General features: G+C 46.1%; 3 protein-coding genes across 3 annotated transcripts; 2 read left to right on the forward strand and 1 right to left on the reverse strand.

Annotated features, from left to right (window-relative positions):
- The first annotated feature begins 157 nt into the window (after positions 1-157).
- On the forward strand, positions 158-8498 carry LOC130524193 (limbin-like). The gene is made up of 23 exons (XM_057030043.1): positions 158-650; positions 780-852; positions 952-1118; positions 1248-1304; positions 1383-1575; positions 1673-1773; positions 1848-1913; positions 1997-2131; positions 2301-2440; positions 2534-2858; positions 3007-3246; positions 3318-3493; positions 3653-3812; positions 3892-4068; positions 4148-4461; positions 4543-4717; positions 5231-5374; positions 5510-5737; positions 5821-6026; positions 6109-6196; positions 6294-6469; positions 7717-7818; positions 7952-8498. Exons 1-23 carry the CDS (start codon positions 438-440, stop codon positions 8334-8336), a joined length of 4041 nt encoding a protein of 1346 aa, XP_056886023.1. The 5' UTR covers positions 158-437; the 3' UTR covers positions 8337-8498.
- Positions 8499-8728: 230 nt separating this feature from the next.
- On the forward strand, positions 8729-10639 carry LOC130524197 (uncharacterized). The gene is made up of 4 exons (XM_057030052.1): positions 8729-9115; positions 9190-9234; positions 9658-9804; positions 9986-10639. The coding sequence occupies exons 1-4, from the start codon at positions 8801-8803 to the stop codon at positions 10082-10084; spliced, it is 606 nt and encodes a 201-aa protein (XP_056886032.1). The 5' UTR covers positions 8729-8800; the 3' UTR covers positions 10085-10639.
- A 3524-nt stretch (positions 10640-14163) lies between these two features.
- msx1a (muscle segment homeobox 1a) lies at positions 14164-16069 on the reverse strand. The gene is made up of 2 exons (XM_057030833.1): positions 15518-16069; positions 14164-15359 (listed from the first exon to the last, which is right to left on the reverse strand). The coding sequence occupies exons 1-2, from the start codon at positions 15948-15950 to the stop codon at positions 14941-14943; spliced, it is 852 nt and encodes a 283-aa protein (XP_056886813.1). The 5' UTR covers positions 15951-16069; the 3' UTR covers positions 14164-14940.
- Positions 16070-16977: the final 908 nt, after the last annotated feature.

A 16977-nucleotide genomic window follows, 5' to 3' on the forward strand; every position in this document is an offset into this window, starting at 1 on the left:
CAATTTATCAATTTTACCCCACATATGAATTAAATTAAGGGGACATTTCATGCAGTACTGAAATGTTCCATTTTTTGTGTTATATTATTGTATGTTTTCAATTCCCTTCTGCGGGCTTTTATTTTGAAAGCAAGATGCGGAAATAACTACACGTACTTTTCTTGTTTTGACGCTCATCGGTTCAATTATTCGTTTTCCCAAAAGTTTGGAAGTGTTTCCGAACTCGATCTTCGGCGGTGATGCCTGTGGATTTTGTACTCCGATATTTTTTAAACCTTTTGAAAAACTTGGCGTGCAAGTAACATGCTCTTGTTCGTCCGGTACTGGTCCATTTGCTGTTTTTCAAAGAAGGAAAAGGGACTTGAACGACGGCCACATCCAGAAGCAATGCAGCCCGTTAGCTAGCGGCTGGTGAGGCTGGCACACCGACCTTACGAATGCTTCTCGGACACTTAAACGCCAACAATGTCGCGGTATTGTGCTTGGTGGTGTCTGTTCAGGTGCTATGTTGGCTACCACCTCTTTTACTTTTGGACTGGCGTCACAATGTAACCGGTGTTTTGGAGCACATCCCGGGACCTTTGGAGTGTTGCGACGCTGCGGGTCGGGACGCACCAAACCGGGCGACATCTCCTCTGTCGGACGTGCAGGTATGGAAATACAGCAGGATTTATAGTTGGACAGTCGGGTTGTTGAAGTTTGGCTGAGTTTACATACTCATGGCGTGACTATATTCTGCTGGTTGGTCATTGATGGATGACGTTTCTTCCATTTACCAGAGTTGCTCCAGAGTCCAAATTACGCAACATCATCACGTAAAATCAGCAGAGTGCTCATTGCTTCGGAAGGATGGTAAGTTCTTCATCTCCTGCTAAACACCTATCAGTAATTGGGAGGAAGCACACAATGGTCAACTCAAATCCGAATCCTACATCTTGTAATAAACCTCAGGTACGATGGCGAGGAAGGATTCTGCACTTTCTCCAGTCTCTTCAGCGGCTGTTGATCCATGGCAACACTCCTTTTCCAAATCATTGGGCTTCATGTCCAAAATCTTACACCTCCAAAGCCGCAGAAGGACCGTGACCAGACATAATTCAGGCCTCTCTCTTCCTCAGGTGCGAGCAATGCTAATGCCGTGCGTGGCCTTTCTTTTAGCTCTTCAGTTGTTCATAGGTGCCGTAGTGTCTTGGAAGGATGGTGTGTGGGATGATGCTCTCTTTATAGCGAATTGAATCGTTCTGCAGGTTCAAAGCGTGGCGCCATCTTTTGCGTTTGGCATCAAGTTTCATAAGTGTGCGCAGGTACGCCAGTCTGACCTTTTATATTCTGCACCCTCCAGGAAGAGTTGTATGTTCTCAGTTAATACTGTTTGTCTCCAGCTGAAGCTCGGCAGCGAGCCTCCGCAGCTGACATTTTACTTGATGATAGACAACTCGGGCCCTGCGGGGGGCAGCGGCACCAACCTGTCTCAAGTGGCTATTCGGGATTCCACCTCTGGAATAGTTCCCATAAGAACTGAAGGCAGGGTGGTGGAAAGAGGCTACCAGACGTTTTCCATTGATTCACTGTCAGGTAAGTGCAGAAGTGAAAATGTCACGGGTTTAACTTTTATCTTCTTGCTCCATCTGGACTAAATTTTAATCTCTTTATTGACCTTTTTTTCCCCCAGCTGGATCCCAAGTTATTGTCAATTACACCGCTCAAATAAGGAGTCATAAGATTGAAGTTCTGGACCTTCCGGCTTTCCTTACCTTTTCTAATGCCTCACAGGTATTTATTTCTTTATGTATTTTTGAACTGAGTGGAAACGGTACAAAGGCAACTGTGTTTTCTCAACTTCATAGAATGATGTCAGCATGTTTGGACCGTTGACGACTAATCTAACCCTGAGAGTGAACTCAACTGACAGGGTAAACGGCGTTCTGTCAATGGAAACACACCGCCATCTTTTCATGTTTTTTTCATGTTTTGTTCTTTTGTGCTCACGTTTTAGATTCATCCCAACCACAGTGCTCATTTTGCTGGATTTGTTGTGGGATTCTTTGTCACGATAGTCCTGCTGTCTCTGGGCTTTCTGGCCATGAATCTAACAGGTTCCAGAACCAGACTGAACCTTCTTCAACAGAGAGTATAAAATAATGGCTTTTATTCTCATCAAATAACAAAATAAAACAGTATTTCCCCCCCTGTTAGGTGCAAATATCCAGTAGGTTAAATTGAAATATTATGTGTCATGTTGTCAAAGAGTAGTAGTGTAAGAGTTGTAACTAAAACTATTGTGCGCGTGTGTAATTCAGAGAAAAAGAGAAGATTCAGACCCAGATGATGCCGATTGCAACATAGACGAGACTATAAAAGAGGAGGCTGCATTTGAAGACAAGATTGTGGATACGATGGTACTGGAGGAGCCCCAGAACATGTATCAGAGTTTAGAGAAGTAAGGAGATTTGAAATGAGGATTAAAAGAATTCACTCAATGACTAATATGATGTACCAGGGACGGGTGTTAACTCTGATTTTAACCCACAAGCCTTGAAATGTCTACACTGCTGCGCGCCACCAACAACATGGAGGCTACCCGGATTCAGATCTACAAGGATGTGATGTCTTCATTGCTTGGCGGCCTGCTGTCCCAGGGTCACGCCAGCATGCAGACCCAGCAGAGGCTGCTCAGTGTGCTCTACGGGCAGCTGCTGGGCATGGAGGGCCGTCTGAAGGAGGAGAGAGCGGCTCGCATGGCCGCACTGGCCAATCAGTGCAACCTGGAGTCCAGGGAAGAAATGGAAGCTGAGCATCACAGAGAAACTGCAGAGAAGGCTCAAGCTGAGCTGCTGTACAAACAGGCAGACCAACAGGTGATACACGCTCTCAGCCCCTTTTTTTAACCTATAAATGTATTAATTTTTGTGTTTTTTGGATAAAATATTGAAGTTCTCTCAGTGAATGTGTGAGCGTATCAGAATACTGTTTGTTTGCTTGTAAAACTATTGAAACGTGTCCCAGGAGCTCCTCCGCTGCAGTGTCCTCCTGGAGAAGCTGCACAAGCTGAGACAGAGTCGGCTCCAGGCCAAGCTGTTGGTGCAGCATGAAGAAGCCTCAGCGAAGGTCCAGAGGCAGATCATTGAGTGGCGCCGGGTGGAACTGCACAAAATCTTCTCTGAAGAACTGGAGGAGGCCACCCGGATGGGTGAAATGGAGAGGAGCACAGCCAAGAGTCTTCAGCACGAATATTTTGACTGTCAAGTGAGATTTGTACATGTGACAGATGCATAAAGAATATGAACCATTTTAAACATTACTTATTTCCTCTCCAGGATCATCTAGAGGAAGTCCTGGATGTGGTTCTTGCCAATCAGCGTTATGTGTTGGCTGAGCGCCATGCCCAGAGGAAGTTCTTGGTTCACAGCCTTCACAGCCTCAACAGCCTCATTTCTGACACCTTCTCCATTACTTCTAATAATTTAGACAACTGGTTTTGTCAAATCAGGAGGTGTGTATTAAACTTCTCTGTAAATTAATACTTTTTTAATAGAACTTCTAATGATCAAAACTTCAAAGCAAAATTAAATGATCCTATAGAAACCAAAGTTATCTTGAGTTTTACACGCTTTAATTACATATACTAGATGTTCTGTGCTTCGGCCACTAGGGGGAGTACTTTACCCGTAGAGAAGGTTGACCAGCTTCAGGACGAAGCCCAGAAAGAGCTGGTGATGGTGAGGCAGAGACTGGATGAGGCACTGAGCCTAGAGAAGAGATCCATGCGTTGTGGACTAATCAAGAAGAGGCGTGAGCTCATCTCTGCCATGGTGAAGAGACATTTAATCGAACCTGACATAAATATTCGAATTCCTAAATTCACCTGTCGACTATTTTTGCCTTCTGTAGTTGAGGGTGCACAAGCAGAGGCAGAATGAGTTGTCAGGAATGTGCAAGAGCCTGGAGGGAAAGATGGAAGTTGCCCGACACCTACAGCGCTGGCAGAACCTGCTGACCGCTCACAGCTTGGAGCTAGCAGAACTCATCAACAACTTGGATGAAGAAGCCGCCGCTGATATCCGCAAGGTGCCACGCTTCACCTTTGTGACACAACTAGGCTCACGAGTTGAAATGACTTCATATGCCTGTCATCTCTGCATTAAAGGTGACCATGCGTGTGATCCAAAATGCTGTAAATGAAGTTAAAGCCATTCAGCCCTCCGCTGCCCAGGACCTGCTCGCAGTTCTTCCTCCAGGGAGTCCTCACACCCTGCTGCAGATAGAACCCGAAGCAGGAGCACCAGGACAAGCGCAGGGACAGGGAGTGAGTAGCCTCCTGCAGGGTCAGGAAAGGCTGCACCAAGAGGGCAAAGCGGCCTTGCAGACACTCAGCTGCACCAGAGAGGCTCTGCAGGAAGCTATGGAGAGAGAGCTCCAGGAGCAGAGAGAGCACAGAGCACACAGCAGAGCTTTCTTCAGGTCGGTGACACGGTCGCACTTTTATCAGACAAGTGTTGCCGCACATCCGTCTACAATTTATCTGCTACTTTTCTGTCCCAGTTGTTTGTGTTCGTCCCAGTTGTCTCTGTGTGAAGAAGACCGTCTCAGGATGAAACTGGAGTTTCTAAAGTGCCTCTCGGTGATGGACCGGTGTCTGGTGCTGCCTCACGCTGTCTCCAGAAAAAAACTGCACACCACCCTGGCGGCGGAGAGGAAGGAAAATGTGGAGCAAATGGTGAATCACACATCATCGTGTTCAAACGCCATCACTGCTGAGTGTAGCATCTGGTTATAGGCTGCTTCCTTTTCCAAATTCCTCCAGCATCACATTTGTGCTGCCTTAACCTTTGTTGTGTTACAGTTTTTATGTACACTAGCTTTTTGACTTTACTAGTTTTGTGAGGATTCTCCCAATTCTTTGCAGTCTTAGTTCTATTACTAGAAGTCTTACTCCGCTTTACACATATTGTCTGTGAGACAAAGCGGAAATCTCTTATTTTGAAAATGCATTCATATAAATGCTTTTCTGTCTGTTCATTTTGTAAAACTAATTTAGGCCAGGAGAAAAATATCACCCAAATCTCAAGAAAATGTATGAATGAACTAAAAAGTAATCATTTATCTTTGAAGTTGTTTAATTGCACAGCAGTTGTCTGCGCACATGGCATTAACGGTGCAGTCACAACACTGGGACAGCTTGCTCATCGACTCTCCTCCATCTGCTGTTTGGATATTATGGTCTCTGCAGAGAGATGTCCAGTTCAAATGGAAAACCAGGGAGAAGCGACTGAAAGCGGCACCAGCTGACCTGCTGCTGTTCCAGAAAAGCCTCGAGGGCAGAATTCAACTCTTTGAGGAGGAAAAGGAGATGGAGAGCATCATCATGAATAAAGTAGTTGTTCTTCTTACGCTAAGCCACTTAATAAGTGCAGTGAATTTCTGGGGGGAAAGAGGAGGCCAGTGTTTATCAGCAGCAATGTGATAACACCATGAAGTGACTGAGACGCATCAGCCTGTATCATGTCAGGTACAGGAGGAGATGCAGAGGGAGAGGGAGGAGGACCTGCGCTCTCGTGCCAATAGCTTGGCGATGCAGATGGCAGCGCTTCATTACCAGAAAGCTGAGAGGAGGACCAAAGTGCTGGAGACCTCCAGGGCCACACTCACTCTGCACAGCCTGCTCATACAGAACCTCAGAGAGCGGAAGAGCCTGGACAGGCAACATATGGCCCAGTGCATCCAGAACCACTGCTTGGTAGGCGGTGCTTGAATCTCGGGTTTAACACCTGTGGTAGGTTGACTTTAATTGAACTGATCAGAGTGTAAATGGACTCACAGGCTCTCGAGGAAGCAGAACAGCAGCTCCAGAGAGAGAGGGCAGAGCTGCAAGGCCTTTTAACAGCTCAGGCTGGACCGAGGGCAACAGACTCTGGAGGTGAGGAGGAGGAGAGGCTGTTCCACGTGCAGCGAGACTGCCGGATGGCGTCCATCATCCAGGACGCCCTCTACAAGCGGGAACAGGTGCTCTCACTCCTGGCTGAGAGGTGAGCTGTCACAACAACGTTGTCTCTGGATTGTCCAGCTCTGTGGATGTTGGTGGAACCTGACTCATGATGACGTCTTCAGACTGCAGGAAAGGACTTCTCACACTCAAGCCATGGAAGATCTGAGAGAACAAACGAGGCTCACGCAGCTGGAAACAAACTGTGACCAGGTCTGGATGAGTTGGGTGTTGTTTTCAACCAACATCCAAACAGTCAGAAGACGGAGTCGTGCTTCGCTCCTGCTCTACTGTCTGTTCTGCTTCTCAGGATCTGGTGTTTACGTCTCAGCTGGTGAAGCAGGGTCGGGTGTCTGCCGAGCTCCTCCTGGAGGCTCTGCGCCTCCTCCTTCCCGTCCTGCCGGAGAGTGAGCTCCTCTCCATCACTGATGCCCTCTGTTCCAAGCAGCCCCCCGGTTCATCACCAGCAGAGCAGGAGCAATCGGAGTAAGAAACATTTACATGGAAACATGCCTGATATTAATTATTCCAAACGACACTTGTTGTGCCATAGCTATCGGTCCACAGAGCTCTACGTCGTAAACATTTTATTCTATATCTTAGAAATTCAAATTTGCGGCACTAGATTTGTTAGTTTGCTATATGAGATATTTACTTGACATGCAATGGTCAAAGGTTATAGTTCTTCCTCTACTATATCCTGCACTAACAGACAGTCAGTGTCAGCACTTTTTAAAGCATTTTAATTTCAGTCTGTTTCTTTGCAAGTAAAAAAAAAATCAAAGGCCAGAATACGGCTGAAACAGCCAACTCACACCAGTTGTTGTAATGTAATCCAAGCAGCGCTGTTTGAACTGGGACGTTTTCCCACCGCTCGGATGGAGAGATAAACGATTCCACTCATTTTATTCACTCTGCTCGGTACACTCAAACATTGTCCGGCTTAAATCCCTCCGAGTTTATTATTGCACCAGTGATTAATGTCTCAGGAGGTCTCTTTGGATGCCAGCCACTTGGAAAAGAACAGCCGTATTGAAGCAGTTTTTTGGCATTTTCTTTGCAGGTTAGAGTTTAACCCCTTATTGATCCTTTTAAAACATGTTTTAAACCTCCATCATGCAAATTTAAATGAATATTATAAGTATATGTCCACATTTTTGCCAAACTGGGTTACCCACTAACCACTTGGAGCGTTGAAACTATTAATATCAATAGAATTTGGTTTAAAATACCTGTAAACCCTTCTCAGCCGGCTTCAGTTCGAAGGAAAAAGGTTTCTAACTCAAATGGTTGGCATTGCTTTGCTGATTTAACGCTCGCCAGCACCTGATGAAACCCGCTAAATGCAAAGAGATAGCACATGTGGGCCAGTCCTATGGAACACATCTGTTTCCCTCCTGCTTACAGATGTTCTACTTTATGTTTTTACTGTTTCACTGTACCGATGACAGCTGTGCACGATAGCTGGTGCTTTGCTCCTCCCTTTCTTGTGAACGCAATATCTCAGGAATGCTTTTTTTGAGGGGAATTCCTTGACTTTTACCACAAAAGTCCCCTTGGACTTACTCAGGACCTGATTAGATTATGCAGGTCAGAAGTCACCGACCTGAAGAGGATGAGAGCTTCTCTGCTGCATCATCATCATCATCATCCTTATTTGAAGTCCCCCCCCCCCCCCCCCCCCACCCACCACCACCACCTAGTTTATTGTACATTAATGACTGTTTGTGCAGGTTTGCTGAGAAGGTGAACAGACTGATTCCTGGTAAACTGAGGGCAGATGTGGTCCGCAGTCACATGCCAGAGATTTTCCCCTGCGTGGTGGACGGCGCGAGGTGAGATCTGCTGCGTCAGAAATGTGCTTGTTCATGGCTTTCATAGCTGAGCTACAGTGAGGCGTGTATAGTTGAAGCACTTTAACACTCCAGCTCCTCTAACAACAGCCCCTTTGTCCTCCAACGTTCAAAGACTCCAGGAAAGGAGGCAAAGCCTGATGGGAAAACTGCTGCCCCGATCTTGTTTCCCAGTTCTGAGGAATGTGCCACCACTGCTGGTGGAAGGCAAAGGAAGGGATGGCGGTGCAAGTGCGGATCGCTCCGACACAGTCGCGCAGCAGCTACGCAGCAGCAGCAGCAGCAGTGCGGGCGTGGGAGCCAGAGTGGAGGCAGAAAATGAGGTTGGAACGCCTGGCTCGGCCGGCCTCGAGCAGAGCTTCCCTGCGACGGCAGGAAAGCTGTTTGTGTTCCGAGACCCACCTCTGTCATGTGACCTCGAGGAGCCTCCGAGAAGAAAAAAGAAAAAGAACTTCCTCAATCTAAAGAAAAGCTCAGTGGCGCCAACAGACCTACCTTAAGAATCTACGGCATGTTTTTGTTTTGCAAGTTATACAAGTAATTAAATATATTCATAAAGGTACCTGTTCATGTAGAAAATCTTTTGGTTTTTTTTTTAATTAAATGTGTGTACCATCTGTTTTTGGCATTTCTTTTTTTTAAGTAAAGGCAGCTGAAATGTTTCCAGACTCATTTCCTTTTTACAAATTGGAACGTGATTTACAAGCCTATATAAACCCTTTAGTCTTTTATATTCTTGTTATGGGGACAGAGTAAAAACTGCTTTCAGTGTGCAATTGCGACTCGTTTTATGAATGTAAAAACATTAAATATCGGGTTTTTTTAATTGAAAATCTGCAACAGTTTAAACGCTGATTAAAATAGATGTCAAGTTCTCCTTTTGCTGCTGCTGGCATGTCAGAGTTGTGTGAGGGGAAATTTTGCAGAGCTGCGAGCAGGCGGAGTAAAAAAAACATCTCCTGGTATGTGGAGCTTCCAAAACAACCATGTTTTCCTGCGGCCTTTAAACGCGTCATCGTCGGTCCTTTCCCCCGACCCCCACCCCTCGACCACTCCACCTCTGGATCCAGAGCCGGTCCTGCTCGCCACTGTGCGCGGACCCTCATCGGGACCCTCTGCTGCAGCGCGTCTCGGAACCATGAAGCTCGCGGCTCTTCTGGGTCTCTGCTGCGTCCTGCGCCTGTCGGGCTGCGCGCCCCCGACCTGCTACTCCAGAGCGCTCGGCCTCAGCAAAGAAGTCATGACCCTGCTGGACAAGATCCACACGTCCGAGCGCACGGTGAGCATCAAGCACACGCACACGCACACGCAGGCACGCGTATAATGTGTTTCACGCGCCCTGTTCAATTCCAGAAAACGTGTGCCGAAGTTCTACCCACCATCTTCCTTGACGTGCACGTAAGTCTGAACACATGGGTGAATGTGCATGTAACAGATATTAAGCTTTATTATTTTAGCCAGTGACATCAGGCTGCAAAAATAGATGGATGATTATTAATTATGAGTCGCCTAGAGACAGTGAGCTTTGGGATATCATGAAGCATCTTTCATTTAAATTGAACTAAATGTAATCCCCAAATAAGAATTAGGACTGATAAGTCGTTATAGGCCTTAAGTTAATTATTCTTTTGTTAATAAATCAGTTGCAGAGCAACAATCTAAAATTATTGATAAATTATTCATGAGTTTTTACGGTCAGCTCAAAAAAAGTTTGCGTCCCTCATTTGCACCAACACCCTCGTGTGAATGATCAGAGCAAATGTGAAGTGTTGTTGGTGTAATCAGTCATAGGTAAATGCTGCCACACCTCCGATTCCATAGAACTCGTGCGTCACCAGCAAACTGCGGGACTTTCTGTACGTGGTCCTGAACCACCCGGACCAGTCGTGCAGGAAGCGTCCCCGGATGATGCTGCTGAAACGGAAAGTGCAGAACTTGTACACCATCATCACCAGGCTTTGCTACCGGGTAAGAACCTCTCAGACATGGCTGCTGTGTCCCAGCGTGCAAGTCAGTGTGTACATGTGTGTGTGTGTGTGTGTGTGTGTGTGTGTGTGTGTGTGTGTGTGTGTGTGTGTGTGTGTGTGTGTGTGTGTGTGTGGTGTGTGTATTGTATGTGTATGTGTGTGTGTGTTTGTGTGTGTGGCAGGACCTGGTGTTTTTCATGGACGACTGTGAGGCCATTGATACTGGACACGGCACTCCTCACTACACAGAGGACAGGCTACAGCTGTTGGAGGAAAGATGAGCAGGAATGGTTTAATAAAACACACACACACACACACACACACACCACACACCACACACACACACACACACACACATGCACGGTGGTAAAGGACAGCACACCGACGTGCATCAGCACACGCGGGCCTGTCCTCACCCACCTCCTGCTGCAGACACGTTAGCCAACTTTGGTGGCTGCATTCCAGCCTGGTGTGCAGAAGTTTCCACAGGAAATTTGCTGGATACCAACCATACCAAGTCTCTCAATAATAAAACTAATATGAGAGGCTTGTGAGCGCGGCCTAAGTGCTGCTCGCTGATCAAAGCGTCAGGCACCATTAAGAGAAATATGTCGTGTTGCCCTAACCCCAGCTCTGCATACATGTCTTAAAGGAGCAGCAAGCAGCTTTTTTCTTTTTCTTTTTTTTTGATAGCACTGTGGTTACCACTGTGACTTTTTTCTACTACTGTTTTCATCTTTCACTTGTTTTCTTTGTGGGTTCTTCAATATGGTACAAACTGTAATGCATTCTTTATAACCGTACATGTTTATGTAATAAAAGCATTTTACATATCATCTGTGTCTGATAGATTTTATTGTAGCCATTATTTTAAAGTATATCAATATGCTCAAGACAAATATTGTTCCATTTATGTCATTGTTTTTACACCCGGGTAAGTTGTTTGGGTTGGTTGGTTGGTTGGTTGGTTGGTGGTTGGTTGGTTGAAATTTGTTGTGGAAGAAATTTTAAGCCTGTTTGTGCTGCTAGAGGAAATTGATACTGACAATCAGGTAAGATTAAGATTGATTGTTTTTTTCCATTGTTCCTAGTTTTCTTTAGCATTTGCGTTGTCTGTCTATGGCACAGTTGGTCCACTGTGGTCAGCTTCCATGGATTTAATCTTCCGAGTGCGTCTGCTGCCCCCTGCTGGTCATTTATGGTGAGTACTTTCTATCATCTACTATCCCCCAACACACACACACCACAAAACGTGTGTGTGTGTGTGTGTTGTGTGTGTGTGTGTGTGTGTTGTGTGTGTGTGTGTGTGTGTGTGTGAATAAAACGTGAATAAAAAGTTGAGTCATCGTATCTCAGCGGTGTTTCACCGCTTTTTTTTTGTTTTTTTTTTTAAATTTTATTTTATTGTTTTTGCTACATGGTGCTGCGGTTTGTCTGCTTCCACTCGCCTCGCTGACCATTATCACTGGCATCGTTTCTGGCTGTTGGGTGCATTTGTTGGTCATCCAATCAATCAGGGGTGTTAAATGTTTTATGCTGCATTTATAAAAACCCAATTCACAAAACTGACATAGGTCCATCATTCCAACATGTAAAATGTTTCGTCTAACTACTGATCTGGAATATTCTAACCTTGGTGTCTGCTGCTTTCTGTTTGATCTCGGTGGTTTTTTTAAGCACCAGGAACCTATCACACCGCTAATTAAGCAACCAGCCCCGTAAAATCTGAAATATTCTGCAGCCGCTTGTGTCTGTGGAGAAACGAGCCCGCAGCGAGGCTGTAAAGTTGCCCCGATGGTTGATCGTCATTAAAGAATCTATTTTCTTCCATTAAGTCAAATTAAAAGCAGAACACAAACTGCAGTTTGGCCTGGCTGTCTAACCGTTTTAATGCGCTGTGACGCTGCACCCAAAAGGCTGAATTCTGCCCAATAAACCTCTGAACAACTTAGCCGAACGGTGACAGTAATCACTCTCTGCTTTGTTGAAATAAACGGCCTAGTAAATGACAGATCACTCAACTATTTACATGAAGTGATTCAGCCTGTGACTTATTCTGGTTTATGGGCTTTCCGGGCAATTTTCCATCACATTTAACACTTTTATTGCGCCTTCAAAGATATGTTGCCTCATTAGTCCACATAAGAGAACGTTGCTCTTATTTTCCAATATTGGCAAAACGCTTCGGGCTGGAAATTACGGTGGGATAAAGCTTTATTAACCTAAGATTCAAAACATCACATATCTAAAACAAATAGACATTAAAACTCATTATTGTTGCACTCATTTACGAGGCACAGTCGTTATTTGCTGGGTTGATGAGGGAGACGATTGCCCGAAATCTTGGCAACCAGAAACAGATACAATGGCGCCCTCTAGTGGACACAGCACGAACACCAGGTGGTCTGTATATCAGTACTTAATAACACTTCATCTCAACAAAGCGTGTTCAATCTAGACATGTAGAAAAGTAACACTCATTTAAATTACTATAAATAACAATTATCCAAAAGATGAATTCTATGTCTTAACCACAAAAATAGATGTGATTGCTCTTTTCCTGCTGCATTATCTTCAATCATGATTATTTTTGCTTCAGGTTTAATTCAAACTTCTAGTAGAGGCAAAGGCCTCTAAAATTAGGGAATTAAAATATGCTTTGTTTTTTTTTACGTGAATAAGTGACAGCAGACTGACAGAAACATTTTAAAAGAATAATTTAGATTTGATTTTATGCATTTATGCAATAATTTGTGCTTGCAGACATTTTAAAAATATTTTACAGACAGTTTAGAGATCCAACAAGAAAGTGTTGATCATACTTCAGGGCTTACACTTTTGATTGCCCATCTTACCATTTTGTCTTTTTTAAAGATCTGTTTTTAGGTAAAATAGAATGTATATATATTTTTTATAGATAATTTAGTTTTGTTCAAACGTGATTATTTCATTACCAACACATCTAGAAGCCCCATAAATGATCTGAGATGAGCCAATTTTAAGTTTGATCTGGTTTTACTGTAATATACAGGTTTACAACAGCAATCGTCATAATCTAGATCCCCTTAAATAAAAGCATTCCGTTTCTTCCTAAAATCGGATCCGTGACGTGACCTTTACGCGTATTTGGAACAAAAGTCTGCGTGTTTAAACAGCCACAGACTCCTGCGCTTCAATCGTCATTCATCTTTTATGTAGGCGACAATAATAACCCATTTACCTTCGGATCAGGAGTGGTTTACAGCCCCCTCTGTGATCTTTTGGCTGATATAAACACTGACATTTGTCTTTTCTCCTTGGCTCCCGGCAAGATAGACAAAAGCAGAGAGCTGGGTTCCCATCGCTGGGCGAAGTCTCCTTTGAGCTTATTTCCAAATATTGTTTCTTCCTATAAAATGGCTCAGAAGGTGTCAAAGTCTGAGGGGGGAACAGCTTTTTGTTTGTCTAAATCTGCATGTTCCAGTTCGGCAGTGGCGCAGGTGACAGACGGCTTTTTGAATGAAGCAGCCCGTCGTTGCTGTTTAGGACAGCAGCCTGTCAGCGTGCGGCAGGAAATCACAGCGCCGTTGCCCGTCCCAGTCCCTGGTTGACATTTTAGGAATGATAAAAGTTCCGCCTTGCCTGGAGCTACAGCCACGCTGGAGCCGGCCTCTGTCTGCGGCAGATTGCCTTTGCTCATTACAGCAATTATTTCGCTGCAGTTTAACCCCTGCCTGAATGGCAGCGAAGGCAGCAGAAAGCCTTTAAAACTCCTCTCGGAGTGCTCTGTAATTTTACCCCCATGTGATCCCTGTTCTGTCATTGAAGTGTCCGTAATAGTAGAACAAAACCAGAACTCTAGCTCATCTATTTGCTTTACGCACTGCAGTCAGGTAATCTGGCACACCCTCTCCTCTCCATAATGGGGGTGTCACCGGACTCATTTTACACCCTAAATACACCGTAATTACACTCTGGGGGCTTGTTTACACGCAGTTTAACCCACAGAAACGATTTGCCATATTTATCGTTTAGGCGTCTGCACAGCTCAGTCCAGCTCCGTCTTCCTCGGCTCCACAAAACGCTCCTGGCGCCAACCAAGTCTGGTCCCGAGCAATGGACACCAGCTGGAGCCATACATTCCAGCACACATCGGGAGGTTTGCGTGGCATTATTAAAGGCGCAGTGAAATACCTGCAGGATGGCGACGGTGTCGTCAGTGTCCGCTGACCAATTCAGCTTTAAAACCTTATTTCATATGTTTTAGGGCGTTGACAGGCCTGAAATATTATATTTTCAACCCTTGTCCCGCACGAAACCGTTTTCCGTAGAATATCCTTTGGAACTGGTTTGTTTTGGTGTCAGTGCGAGTCACAACGGATTCATGGAAAAGAATAAACAATTTATTAAGTTATATCACAAATATATTCATAATATAAATGAGGATATTCTTCAAATATACAGTATTTTACAGTACACATTTCCCTTCCGAAGGGAATCATTCCAACAACAGACAGTGCTGTTTTAAAGACAAATGCTGTGGTTCCCCAAATTCTCAAAGAGCACGTACTGGATTCATTTACCCATATTTACGCATTATTATGAATGCAAAAAAAAGAAGGTTGGCGTTTGTAGCGACAGCAGCCTCTGAATGAGCCCAAAAACTGATGGCGCAAAAGGTCCAGCTGCGTTTTAGTCTGTGAGCTGCTCCAGCAGCCGTCTGAGCCGGACTGGGAGCCGGACTGGGAGCCGGACTGGGAGCCGACACGGAGGCGGCGGTGACGCACAGCCCAACGTCCACGCGTGACTGTCCGTGGGCCGTGGGGCCGCTCCCCGCCTCTTCACCGCAAAGTAAAGTCCGCAGAAGAGTCATGAACTCGAACTCGGATTGATCAGCTGAGTTGAGCTTCCTGCTGCCGGTGTGGTGTTTTTAATTTCACGTCCACGGACACCAGATTTCAGATAAGTGACCGGGGGACATTGGGCTGTTTTCGCCGGGGGAAAACTCGGAATGTCTTCAGGGGAAAAGGCCCTTTTGGAGGTCATGGCCGCACGGAAAAAAGTAACACTGATCACGCAGCGAAGAGGGTCCCTTAAGCCTCGTCTCGACTGTCACAGGGCCTCTTTCGTAAACCCCCGTCTGACCCCTCCGTCCTTGTCAGGCCAGGTGGTACATACTGTATCCGACGTGAGCAGCGTACAGTCCCACGGGGGAAACCGGCAGCGTGTGCCTCTGGAAAGGGTGCGACCCCGCATAGGACGCGGGGACGTGCGCACCAAGAGGAAAAGAAATCCCGAAAGCGGGGGGCAACATGGGCTTTGCGGCCATTTTCAGTTTTTCCAGTTCTGCCTCCTGCAGCCGCTTGGCCTTGGCCCTTCTGTTCTGGAACCAGATTTTCACCTGGGTTTCCGTCAAGTTTAAGGAGCTGGAGAACTCTGCGCGCTCTGCAATGGAGAGGTACTGTTTCTGGCGGAACTTCCTCTCCAAGGCCAGCAGCTGGGACGTGGTGAAGGGGGTTCGGGGCTTTCTGTTCGTCTTGTGTTTTCGCAGAGGACACGCAGGCGGACTCAGTCGCCCTGTAAAATGTCACCCAAAACCTTCAATAAGATTAAATCATGCGCAAACAAGAGAACGTTAAAGTTATCTAATGCGTAGAAAGCAGAGTTTACGTGTTCAAATATCCAACCTATTGATTATTTATGTTGAGATAGCGGCTTCAGTTGGCAAAACTTACGCGGAGGAGTCGAGGAGAACCGAGGACTTTGTATCCATGAAGTCCTCTCTTTACTGTCCGGACTGTCCGGTTTGATCAACACGTCTTCTGGCACGTTCATGATGTCGCCCACGGAAAAGGGACTCATGGCAAAACCAGGAACCGAAGTATCCACAGCACCGAGCGCGCCCATCCTCGGGCTCTTCCCCATCACCTGGGACGTCCCGGGCACGGACGTAGCCCCGGCGGGTGACGCGACCTCTCTGCTGGGTTTCCTGTCAGCCATGAGAGCCTCGACGCTGAAAGGCAGGATCGCAACTTTTGGCTTGCCGGTCTCCTCCGCGGGACTCAGGCTGGTCTGCATTTCGCCTCTGCCGACGAGGACCGAACGCGCAGGAAGGTCTTCGGTTTTCAAACCAGCCATCAGAGCTGACATGGCGGTCGATGGGGCCATGCAGTTCCGCCTGGCACGAATGAGGTGACTTGTTGACTCTGGTGGGTGCAGTGGAAAGACTCTCACAGGGTTTGTGCCGCGCAGCCGCTTGTCACGATATCCTCATGTTTATGTGACCAAACCGGAGCTGAGGGCTGTAATAAGGCAGGCGTGGGGAGGGCAACAGCCAATCAGCAGCGAGATGGGCCTGTCCCGCACACAACTCCGAGGAGGAGAGAGATAGTGGGGAAGTTCACAATAGTTGCTTTTTTAAACAACCCACGAGACACAAATAAAGGCAACTCGCGATGTAGCCTGTTTAATCGAGATCCAATCCCTTAAATTCCGCCTCAGCAATGTCATTTTCTAATCCGATCATAAGCTTTGTGCCACGTTTCCCAACATTGTTTGCCCAAATATTTAACTTCATTCACGAGGACTCATCTGTAATAATTGACTTTGTGCGTGTTTGTGAAGAGCCTCTTGAATGTTGCGCACTTTACTGCCCTCTCTTTACGCGAAGGACCTCTTGCGGGGCGCTGTTTATTGATGGCTGCGGGGCTCTAATCAGATTGAAACACACAGGCCTTCGCAGTCATTTAGGGGTAATTACCGGGCTTGGGGAGGGATCACGAGGATTTTTCCCCCCTTTGACTACATCCATTAAAGTCAAAAATTATGTGGAGTCAGGAGGAGGAGGGAGCGGAGCCAGGGAGAGATTTAAGCCAGGGCTGTCGTTGATTTACCTGGCTGCACCACTCTGCCTTCTCATTATGTGCTGTCCATAAAAGTGGGGATTTCTATTATGTCACCGACTCTGAGTCACGATGCCATTACCCCTCGGGATGGGAGAAAAAGTAAAGATCAAGTTTGATTTCACCTACAAGGACGTTGATTCGTAATCTAATTTTTTAAAAGCACTCCACAATTGCTGGAGCGCACGTTGACAATGGATCCCTTTTTTGCCTTTTAGATCTCAGGAGAGCGTCTGTGTCACCAATTGCCAAGTATAAACACTCTGTCACGATTTGTCAGTCTCCCTAATGGG

This window comes from Takifugu flavidus, chromosome 4 (genome assembly GCF_003711565.1).
Source record: "Takifugu flavidus isolate HTHZ2018 chromosome 4, ASM371156v2, whole genome shotgun sequence".
Taxonomy (NCBI): Eukaryota; Metazoa; Chordata; class Actinopteri; order Tetraodontiformes; family Tetraodontidae; genus Takifugu; species Takifugu flavidus.